Raw genomic sequence first — 11,084 nt, forward strand, 5'->3', positions numbered from 1 at the left:
TTGCTGCTGTTGTTTTTGAGTTGAGGGAGACATTCTTAAGTGTTTTTTTAATCGCCATTTAGGTTTTTGGTCATATTTTCTGTTAGCTTACCATGCAAACCTTAGCTGTATGCCCTTTGGATTGATTCTTGCCTCTTCCACCACAGCCTCCAGTAGTAAAAACAGAGATGGTGACCATTTCAGATGCTACACAAAGAACTGAAATCTCCACCAAGGAAGTTCCAATTGTCCAAACAGAGACTAAAACCATCACATATGAGTCTCCACAGGTACAGGTGCTGGTGATCTTTTATGATGTTGTTTACAAATTGGTCTTTTTATTAAATCTTATTCTTGGTTAAATTCAAGAGAGATGGCGATATAAAAATGGTTTAATAAGCAACATTTTTCATAGAGGGCCTCAGATTATATTGTGACTATGGAATAAAGGAATTACAACATGTAGATAGTGATGTAGGGTTGTTTTTTTTTTTAAACTGCCCTTAAGATCCTGAAGAGGAACAGTAACTTTGACAAATTTGTCAACAAGAGATAGATGTTAAAATAGGCTGTATGACTCAGCAGACGAAGTGGCTTTTATTTTAGAGTGATCTATAACATGTACACAAAACCAGTGTCTTCATATGGTTATTGTGTTGGCCAACAATGCCGCACATAGCATGGGGAAGAGTACACAGATGTGTCTGTTCTAAAAACATTTTTTCATTTGAACTGAAGATGAATGTTGTAGGTGTTCAGTGCTGAAGTTTGCATTGACTTCTTTCAGTGAAAAGCTCTAAATCCTAAGGCATGAAATACAACTTTTTCTTCCTTTCCAAACTACTCACAGCTTGATGGCAGTGCAGGTGGGGATGCTGGTGTACTGTTGAGTGCACAGACTATTACATCAGAATCTGTTTCTACAACTACAACTACACACATCACTAAGGTAAAACAAGTAACTTCTCAGTGCATTAAAAATAGCACTACATAAATATGCTTTATGTTGGTCTTCTTAAGAGCTGCTATTCATCATCATAAATGTGCAAATCACTGAAAAAAGGGGGCCTTAAAGACTAGGAACAGATATTGCATTTGTCCCTGAATAAGTTGTGCCTGTATGTGTCCTGAAACAGACCAATCCTGTGATTTGTGTGTACACACATTGCCCTTCTAATCAGGGTTTAGTTAGCAGCTGAATGTGCTGCTGCTTTTCTGTCATTGATTCAATAAGGCAATCCCAGGATAACTGTACAGACATATTTTGTAATATTCCAGGACAAACTCTTACTACCTCTTATCCGGGAAACTTTTTTTTTTTAGGATTTATCCTGGGACAGCAGGCATAGATGTATCTGTATGATTTGAACTTTGCCTGTCTGTTTGCAGCCAAAATGGATTGACCCAGCCTCCCGTTTTGTGATGGATAGCTGACACCCTTAAATAAGGGCTGAATATGACATTACTCACGATCCAGAGGGAGAACTAGGAAAAAGATGGAGGAGACATTGTTAGTTGAGAAGTGTAGGAAAACAGAACTAAGCTTTACATGTTCTTATTCCTACTCCTCAATGTTTTCTGGGAATTCTTGCAGGAAAGGACAATATGGTTGGAATCTATAGATACCTTCTAATGCAAGGGTCAGCAACATTGGGATTTTGGGGATTATATTAATAGCTTTTTTGGGATACCTTTGCAAGTAAAACCAACCACTGGGGGTCCCTTTTATCATACGTTACTTTAGGAGCTTACATGAATCTAAGTCCTCAGCTTCAAAAGAGAATCATGAAACTCAAAAGAAATTTCGTCTGTTTCTGTTTCTATCCTGTGTGGTGTTTTTACTTTCCCTTCCTCCATAAAAGCATGTTTTCTTTACCTGCTATTTATGGAAGAATTTTTTTTAATGAGCGGGCATGCAAATGATAGATTTAGTATAATTTTGATCACTTACTAACAGTTTTAAAAGGGAAGCGCAGGAATAATTACAGCTTATGAAAAAGCTAAAAGGAAGGTAAAATATAAAAGGTACAGGTTAAATTTTATTTCAAGATGAGAAGATTCAGTTTGTGACTACCTATGACAAGAATTCAGGGTTTATAAAATGAGTTTCAGAAAATATCCTAAAGGAAGAATTATTTATTGACAGTAGATCTGAAAAGAAGGGTTTTGGAACATTCTTGAATGAAGGTCCTGCAGAACAAACTCTAGACTAAGCATTTTAAGGAGAGATTAATTAACATGCCTTCTTTGATTTCCTGTTCATTTCAAAATTAGGAATAAAAGACTTCAGAGAAACATTTGAACCTCCTGTTTTAAATCAGTATCTTATCCTGTGCATGTGTGCAGCTGTAAGAAAACCTATGAAATGATAAAGACTTTTTTTGGAAGCAGCCATTTCAAAAGTTTGAATCAATCTTGTTTTCATTAAATGACCAATTCAGCAAAGAATAGGATAGCAGTCTTGAAACCAGATTTGCCTCATCATAGGTATCAGTGGATTTGTGGTTGGGGTTCTGAATGCCCAAACTGCTCTCCAATGTCCTATTCAAAAATTTTTATTGTAGACTTAGGAAACTTCCAACATAATCTAAATCTTCCTTTGGTGTTCTTGAAGGATTTGTTTTTGAATTTTCCTGGGATTTAATTATATTTTAATTTCCATTGATTAGTCTAATATAACTTGTCTTACATGTTCTATCTCTGGTCTCAGTGATATTCTTGATTTTGCTGTTTGGAAGTCTTTCATAACAACCTTCAAAGAACGACATATTTATAAGAAAAAAATTTTAATCTGATCATCCGCATAGGTGTATATAACAATGTGATCCAATAGTATCTTCCCTTCTGGCTGGATCTTCAGCTGTTTTAAACATTAGGATAATGGAGAAGCAGGGCAAAATGGGTAAAGGTGTTTCACCTGAGATTTTGTAATTAGATAGCAAAGTTGGTGAGGCAAACTCACATGGGTAGATCAGAAGAGAGAACCTTTGCACTAATACTGCAGAAATTTTGTGCAGGAGCTGGGAAGATGAGTTGATATGTATCACTGTACCATTTCAGGAGACCTGTAGTGTGTTCTGATCCAGGTCTTGATGAAAAAGACCTGTGTCCCTGACCAAACAACTACCTCCAAAACTAACCTCAGCCAATATCTGATCGTATTCTATGCTGCTTCAGTTCTTGGGCAACTTCTTGAATGGCACTGCAGTACAATTAACCACATTATTAAAACTGGAGAGGAGAACTAGCTTTATGCGGAATAATTTGTTATTCACCGCAACCCTCCAACACCAGAGTTTACTTGCTTCAGTGTTCTAGAGATGAAGCACGTAAGTGGTTATCACTTTCCTCTCTAGTTATATGTAATAATCGGAAAGATTAATTTCTTTTTTTATGTGCCATCTGCAGACGGTGAAAGGTGGTGTATCAGAAACAAGGATTGAGAAGCGCATTGTCATTACTGGCGATGCAGATATTGACCATGACCAGGTGAGTACCTACCTTCTTCTTTACTAGGGCATGTCAATTGTGGTCCAGAATCAATGACATTCAGAAAAGGAGGCATCAAGTAAATTCCTGGGTAGGGACCTACTCAAATTGCAATTTTGTGAATTTTGTGGAAATTGCAAAATCAGCCAACCTTGAAATCCACAGGGGGGAAAAAAAATCGTACCTAAAAATAGAGTGCTGGCTCCCCAGTGGGAGCCAGCAGTTCTCCGGGCCATGCAGCCTCGCATGAATGGGGCTGCCAGCATTAAAAGCAGGCAAGATGGCTGCAACTCCTGCCCCTCACCACTGATTGGCTGAGAGGGCTGCTTATCATGCGACCCCACTCCCTCCACCAATTGGTGATGAGGGGCAGGGCTACTTGATGGACAGCCCTCATCCAATAAGCAGTGAGGGGCAGGGCCATATGATGGAGAGCCCTTTTCACCAATCAGTGGGGGACACCACCATGAAAATGGCTTTGGGGCTTAGAATCTGCCTGTGAAATTGGCCAGCCCCCACCTCAAGTTCGGTAGACCCCTGTTCATAGGAGTGGGTAGATTCTGTTATATCAACTTATACCCGCTAACGTACTTTATGAAAAGAGTGTCTGTGATGCAGCTGAGAAGAGGAGCAGTCTCTTTATTTTCCCGTTATTGTCCACATGGGAAGTATTCCTGTACTCTAGGTTTAAACAGGTTATTTATGTGAAAGGGACTCAAATTGCTTGTTGCTACTGTTTTCCATTTGAAAGGAAAAACTGAATGACAGCCCTACCACCATAATGTGCTGGGAAACAGTAATCTAAACAAACCATAGTTCCCAGTTCTGTGTCGTCAATATATTAACACAGCCCAGTTTTTGAGAGAGAGTACAAGTTTTGCAGTACATTAGGACATACTGATATTTCCCTCTAAATGTAAGAAAACAATCGATTTTTATATTCATGTGAATTTGCAAAAATATGAGTATAGGCCAACTATATCTTAATTGTGCATCTCTCTGAATCATGCATGCATAATTTAATCTTCATTTGCACAAAAAACTAGTGCATGCATTCATTTTCTTGAGGAGTTAAAATATGGATTTACCTGTCCAGGAAAAAGACTGACTTTGAAAAGTGGAGAACAAAAAAATTAGAAAATCTGTTCCTTGGAGTTGTGATAATTCAGACAATGTGCATAGCTTTTCATTTAAGAATCTAGGGTGACAAAACTGAAATAAAAGATAGCTAGCCATCACTGGAGTTTTTAAAGCAAAAGTCTGCCCTTTATATCATGTGACAGTAAAGCCAATTGTAAATTGATGGCAGATACATAAATCTACAGAACGGAGTTTTAATTTCACTTCTTAATTGTAATGTACTCAGGACTCTGTAAATTTAATTTCAGATTTTGATGTGCCTGTAGCAAGTGGCTCATGACAAGTTCAATCTCTCCTTGAAGCTTGTAATTAAATGGCAGAGCTGTTTAGCATTAGGCAAGGGTTATATCTACTCTGACACTCATTTAATGTATTTGGGACATCTGAAAAGGTCAAATGCTACCTTTGCTTTTATAAAACTCCATTTACTGCTCTCCATTCCTTCTCCTTACACAAAAATAAACAATTATGAAGCGAAAAAATAAATTGTAAGAATTGTAAGACATACAGAGAGAGTTTTTCATACCAGCATTAAACCCTCTGTTTAGCTTTTGGCTACTTGTGGAACCTTCTACTAGAGGCTGGCCCTGAAGTGGATCTGTGAATTTCATTGTGTTCAAACTGTGTGATAGTTTTGTTCATTGGCTGTTGGCACTGTTCAGCACATGAAAATATTCCCAAATCATCAAGATTTGTTAGAAAGCAAGTATTTCTAACATTCAGTTTTGTATTAAAGATTTCAGTTGCTCTTCCTTGCACAGAGTCTGATAGAAGTCTTAATTTTCAAATGTGAGTAATCCTTTCCTTAGAAATCCTTGGTTGTACTATACAGATTACATGGGGTGAATCTTAAAATGTAAAACACTAATAAACCTATTAGGATTAAAAAATGACAGCAAGCATCATGTGGCACTAGGGCAGTATACCCCTCATTTTGCCATTGAATCACTAAGATTTCTTTTCAAACCTTAGTGCAATGGTGATGTTGCAGCTGTGACGTTCCAGAAAGTATGCAAGAGACAGATTTCTTAGGGTGATCTCTTTTATTGGACCTTAAAACAAATGTTTTGCATTCGAAAGCTTGTCTAACTCATTGGACCAAGTGCATAGTTGGGATAGAGTTAGACAAGCTTTCGAATGTAAAACATTTGTTTTAAGGTCCAATAAAAGAGATCACCCTAAGAAATCCTTTTCTAACCTTGACATTCTCTCTTGATTTCTGCTTCCCCTGCCCCCCACCCCCCGGTCTCCTCTCAGACTTTTTATTTCCTCTTCTCCCTACCACAATATGATTTGGGAAGATATTGTTCATTCAACCCATAGCCCTTCAAAGTGAGATGGTTGTTTTACTGCACCCTGTTTTCTCTTTTAGGGTTTTCAGTATTTTTTTTGTCTCCCTTGCCACTAAGTTGACTGTGGATTTATGATGGCTTATGAAATACCACCTCCAGCTCTTGCCTCCTGCTTGGTTCCTCATCCCTCATCTGTGTTTATTCACTGCTTGTGCAGAGCAGCACAGTTCACTGAACTAAGATGGCCTTGGCTATGATTCTTGACTAAAATCAAAAACAAGCTCTTTTGCCTCCTGTGCCTCTCTCTTTAATGTTGCTGTGCTCCTCTAATATGGCCTTGTATGCGAGTCCTATAAGTATATTTCTTAATGAAACAAGATTTATTGACAACATAAAGGAATAAAAATAAATTTGCTTCATTGTTCCTGAAGGTAAATATTTTGACCTGCCTCAGTGAAGTTCTTCTAAATCTAATTTGCACTTCTCTCCTGTCCTCCAGTTATGACTTACTGATTTATTGATAGACAATAATTAGTCTGTCATAACTATTTTAGAGTATGTTGCATGAAGGAGTCAATGCAACTTGGATTATTCTCATTAATTCGTAATAAATGGAACCATCTCTTTCTGTTGCTGTCTGTTGTTCTGATGTAGCGTTACATCCTAATGTCAACAACATAAATAATTTACAATGTTTTTCCAAAATATTGTGGAAGGGTCAACAAATTATGAGAACCCTAGACTAGGAGAAATGGGAAATGTAAAGACATATAGCTAATTAAGTTTTCTTAGATCAAGCATAAGTGTAAACTTTTGGGGAAATTAATGCATATAGAAAATCAATATGGTCTATTCACTACCTGGATAGTGCTGCAGAGGACCCTTAATTTAATTTATTTTATCTGTATTTACAGTACACAAAGATTTCTTGTTGCATGCAGTGAACCAGATTAACTACTGGACAATTCCTTGAGTTGGTCCTCTGGCTTTTGATAATCTTATTAAACTATTTATGCTTTTCTTGCCAGATTGCATACTGTGTACACAGAAATACCCAACCCAAAGTTCTCTGAGTGGAAGGAAATACTTCTAGGTACCACTTGCAACTCCGAAGTTTTCCCATGCTTATTTTCCCAATGTACTTGTAGTAAACAACACATCAGGGTAGCTTTCATACCATCTTGGCTTTCCAAGGTGAAATTTGGGCCGGGACTCTCGTGCGACTTAGGCTTTCTGCAACTTAGGCTTGCTGAATTCAAGGTTTTCCCGAAGGTGTCTGTAGAAGCTGTTCAGCAATTAGTGATCGCATCTAGGAAAATAACTAACTTAAGTAATTAGAGTTCAAATAAGACAGAATAGCATTTAGAAATTTTGTTCTCCAAAATACTATTTTTCACAAAAGATACCTAATATGCAAATAACTATCGTTGTCTTGTCATGATTTGGGGATGCATTTGCAGCCTTTTGCTGTGAGTTACAGAGAGCAGGCATAAGATTTTTTTTTAAAAGATTCCCTTTTTCTTAGGCAAACATGAGATTGTCCTGCATAGTTGTTAGCTAATGTGGTCTCTTTTATCAGCCATCATGTTCATGTATTGTCCATGTGGTTGCTTCAGTAAAAAAATATGGGATTGAATAAAATATGAATTCACCTATTCAGTAAAAATGCTGACTTTGAAAAGTGGAAAACAGGAAAATTAGAAACTCAATAATCTGTTCCTTAGACTCATGAAAGCTTGAACAACCTGCATAGCTTCTCATTTAAGAACTCAGAATGACAAAACTGAAGTAAAAGATAGTTAGCCATGACAGGAAACTCTTTTCCAATTTAATGGCCCTTTAAACCCAGGTGTTTCAGTCCTGAACGCCTGTTAAACTGAATGTGTTGCTTTTGGATTCTCCAGATCAGACCAAATCTTAATGTAATTTTACTGTTCCTCAACTAAGCCTTTCCAATATGTTTGTAGGCATTGGCACAGGCAATCAAAGAAGCCAAAGAGCAGCACCCTGATATGTCTGTCACAAGGGTAGTGGTACATAAAGAAACTGAACTTGCTGAGGAAGATGAAGGATAAGTTCAAGGTAAGGCAGCCTTACACCATCAAGCAAAATAGTGCAGGTAAGCCTGAAATATATAAGTCCTATTATGCTGGTGGTTATTACTCACAACTGTCCTTCAAGAAAAGTATAGTCTGAAAGGGAACATCATCTCTCTTTAGCATGTATGGTTCAATTTTTTAATAAGTGCTCAATAGATGTATGCATTTTAGTATCAGTGAAGATGGATACATCTGAATAGCAAGTTACCTCAAACACAAGATGCGATGCAGCTTTCAAAAGACTTGTAAAATTCATTTTCAATCCTAATTTCAAATTTCCTACAAAAATCTTCATTCACAAAGCCTTTTTACAGTGTTTACTTTTAGCATTCCATTAAATTATCTAAGTTTGTGTTAAGACATGTACCTCAGGTAATTTATGCTCAGTTTGAAATATGGGAGCCCACTCCCTGCTCCTTTGTGTGACTGATTTTGTTGGTAGTTAAAAGGTTATTCCCACTCTCCAAATTGGACCTAGTCAGTATATTTCTAGGTCTCAATCTTGCTGAAATGTTTAATCTTTTTCTTTTCCTCTGGAAAAGAGTTTAGTTTGCAAGCTGGAGTTTAAGCTGCTTGTCAGTTGAGGACAAAGTAGATCAGAATTCCTCCAAATATTTCACTCATTTCAGTGTGCCTTTAGGAAGTCACTGTAGGATCTTTGATGTTAAGACATTCAGGCAAAGGGTATTCCTGCACAGTTAAGGAAACTTTTAAAAATTCACATCCTCACTGATTTTTTTTTTTTAAATCAAACGAGAACCTTTTACACTGTAATGAAATGAATAATCTGAAGCACTACAGACCACAAATCTAAAGTTGACATTTTTAAGGGAGAATATTTAATTTGTACATAGTCCTGTTTAGTCAGGTAATGCCTCGTGTTTGTTTTGAAATAATGAGAAATTTAACATTGTAGTTAATTTTAGGCTCTTTAAATTGAGTGTATTCAAATTAATGGATGTTAGCTATGCCCAGGATTGAATTAAGAACTTAAATAAATAGAAATCTTTCTTTGTCTTGGCTGATGAAATTCAAACCAACATAATTACTACTATAATACCTTTCTGGATCCTCCAATATTTTAATTTACAGTCTAACTTTTATTCAGTGTCATTCAAAATATAAGGTGCTAGGTGAAATGCAGTACTAGTTAATAAAGTAGTAGCAATGCAAATCAAGGCCAGTTGGGATGGACAGTAACCCTAGACAAAACAGAGTCCCATTAACATAAGGTTGTAACAAATTCACTCTAAGTTATCGTAGCCAAGTTCAGTATTGCATTAAAAAATGTCCATCTTATCTTCATAAGAAATAATATCCCCATGTATTATTGTCCTTCATAACATTCTCAGTATGAGGAGCTATTTAAATGATAACTCTGTGTTGGTTTCAGTTTGTTAATCCAAAATTTTTTGTTTAACAGATTTTAAACTATTTTGTTAGGTTAATATAATTTAATAAAAAAAAAATGTGGTATGTTAGTTGCCTTTACAGAAACTTTATTAGTCAAATGGACTGTTTATAGATATTACATTTTTCTAGGTTTCATTTGGACTACAGCTGTTACTGCGTACACATGTGGACGTCTGTAGTCTGAATGCACTAATCCTCATTGAATTGGGATTAAAGTTAATGCACACTAGGGCATTTTGAATTAGGCGATTTAAACCACATTATAGATTCATAGTTTGTAAGGCCAGAAGGGACCTTGGAAGATCATTAGGTCCAGCCCCCTGCACCAAGCAGAAAAGATAACTTGGGGTCAGGTGACCCCAGCAAGGTAACCATCCAGTCTTCTCTTAAAGATTTTCAGGGTAGGTGATTGCACCACCTCTGGAGAGAGCTTATTCCACAGTCCAGACACCCTGACTGTGAAGAAGTTTTTCACTGTTGAGCCTGAATCGGTCTTCCAGGAGTTTGTGGCCATTTCTCCTAGGTTTCCCCTTCTGTACCCTCGTGAACAGTTGGTCACTGAGTCCTTGATGTACGCTAGCTAGTGTAGCGGTAAGATGCTACCAGCTCCTCTCTCAGCCTTCTTTTCTTCAGGCTGAGGAGTCCCAAATCCCTCAGCCTTTCCTCATATGGCTTGCTGTGTAAGACTCTGATCATATGGGTGGCTCTTCTCTGGACTCTCAAGCTTGTCCGTGTCTTTGTGGTGCCCAGAACTGGACGCAGTACTCCAGCTGCGGTATCACCAGTGCTGAGTAGAGCAGAAGAATCACTTTCTTGGTTTTGCTGGAGATGCATCGATTGATGCATGCCAAAGTATTAGTTGCCCTTCTGGCTTCACTGCCAGCTCATATTCATACTGTGCTCTATTATTATGCCCAGGTCCCTTTCATTCGTGGTGCTAGTCAGTTTCGTGCTGCCAAGCCTGTAGGTATGTTGGAGGTTAATTAACAGGTATATGTGTGTCCTCAGGAACTTGGCAGATAAGCATTGCAAATATCAGTCTCAGGAAGGGAAACTAAGTTGAGTTTTTTGCACCACAACAGAGGCTATCAGGCACAAAGTAACATCTTTACAAAGTCAAATGTGCCAACAGAACCTCACCCTGACTAAATCTCAGTTGCAGGTCAATTACACCCATTACAGCTTCTGGAACAGCTCTTTAGATAGCTGTCAGTAGGATTGAACGATGTAGCAGTGGTTAAACTGGCTTATTATTGCCTCCTAATTACTTCCAAGCATAAGCCTACACACACAGGCTGTGAATTGAGTCTGTTAAGGGGCTTTCAAGTGTATAGACTGTGTATAGCCAATGCCCCCTGCCTTGATGGTCAGTGATCATCTATAAACCCTTCATGGGAATTGAAATTTGATTCCATGTGATGCAAATTGGTTAGCATGGTTTAGAAAACAGTGAGCACTTCTACAAACAGCCATAACATTCTCCACATAACCAGTGCACACCACCATCTGTATTACAGGCTTCACAGATACAAAATTAAGGCTTAATTCTCAATCCCTCTAATTAGCTATGAAAATATAAAAACAATGGGAAACACAACACCTTCTCTCACTTGTGTGTATGGTTACTCTCTAGAAAGGAACTACCATTTTATGATCTTTTTTTTTTTTTAAT

General features: G+C 37.5%; 1 protein-coding gene and 1 long non-coding RNA gene across 14 annotated transcripts in view; one reads left to right on the forward strand and one right to left on the reverse strand.

The window, feature by feature from the left end:
* The window catches only part of LOC109299775, a 5,265-nt gene extending 5,117 nt beyond the window's left edge, over window positions 1–148 (reverse strand). Inside the window, exon 1 of the long non-coding RNA XR_002097993.1 lies at window positions 101–148. This is a non-coding gene — a long non-coding RNA (uncharacterized LOC109299775). The remainder of the gene's footprint in view (window positions 1–100) is intronic.
* The window catches only part of EPB41L2 (erythrocyte membrane protein band 4.1 like 2), a 276,308-nt gene that overhangs the window by 256,021 nt on the left and 9,203 nt on the right, over window positions 1–11,084 (forward strand). For all 13 annotated transcript variants that reach the window (XM_019520284.1, XM_019520289.1, XM_019520285.1 and 10 more), the window contains 4 exons: window positions 147–269; window positions 830–928; window positions 3,388–3,468; window positions 7,868–7,982. In XM_019520284.1, coding sequence (XP_019375829.1) covers window positions 147–269; window positions 830–928; window positions 3,388–3,468; window positions 7,868–7,975 — 411 coding nt within the window. In that variant the 3' untranslated portion in view covers window positions 7,976–7,982. The remainder of the gene's footprint in view (window positions 1–146; window positions 270–829; window positions 929–3,387; window positions 3,469–7,867; window positions 7,983–11,084) is intronic.

The sequence above is a fragment of the Gavialis gangeticus genome, unplaced genomic scaffold, assembly GCF_001723915.1.
Source record: "Gavialis gangeticus isolate Ggan-Ray unplaced genomic scaffold, GavGan_comp1, whole genome shotgun sequence".
NCBI lineage: Eukaryota > Metazoa > Chordata > Crocodylia > Gavialidae > Gavialis > Gavialis gangeticus.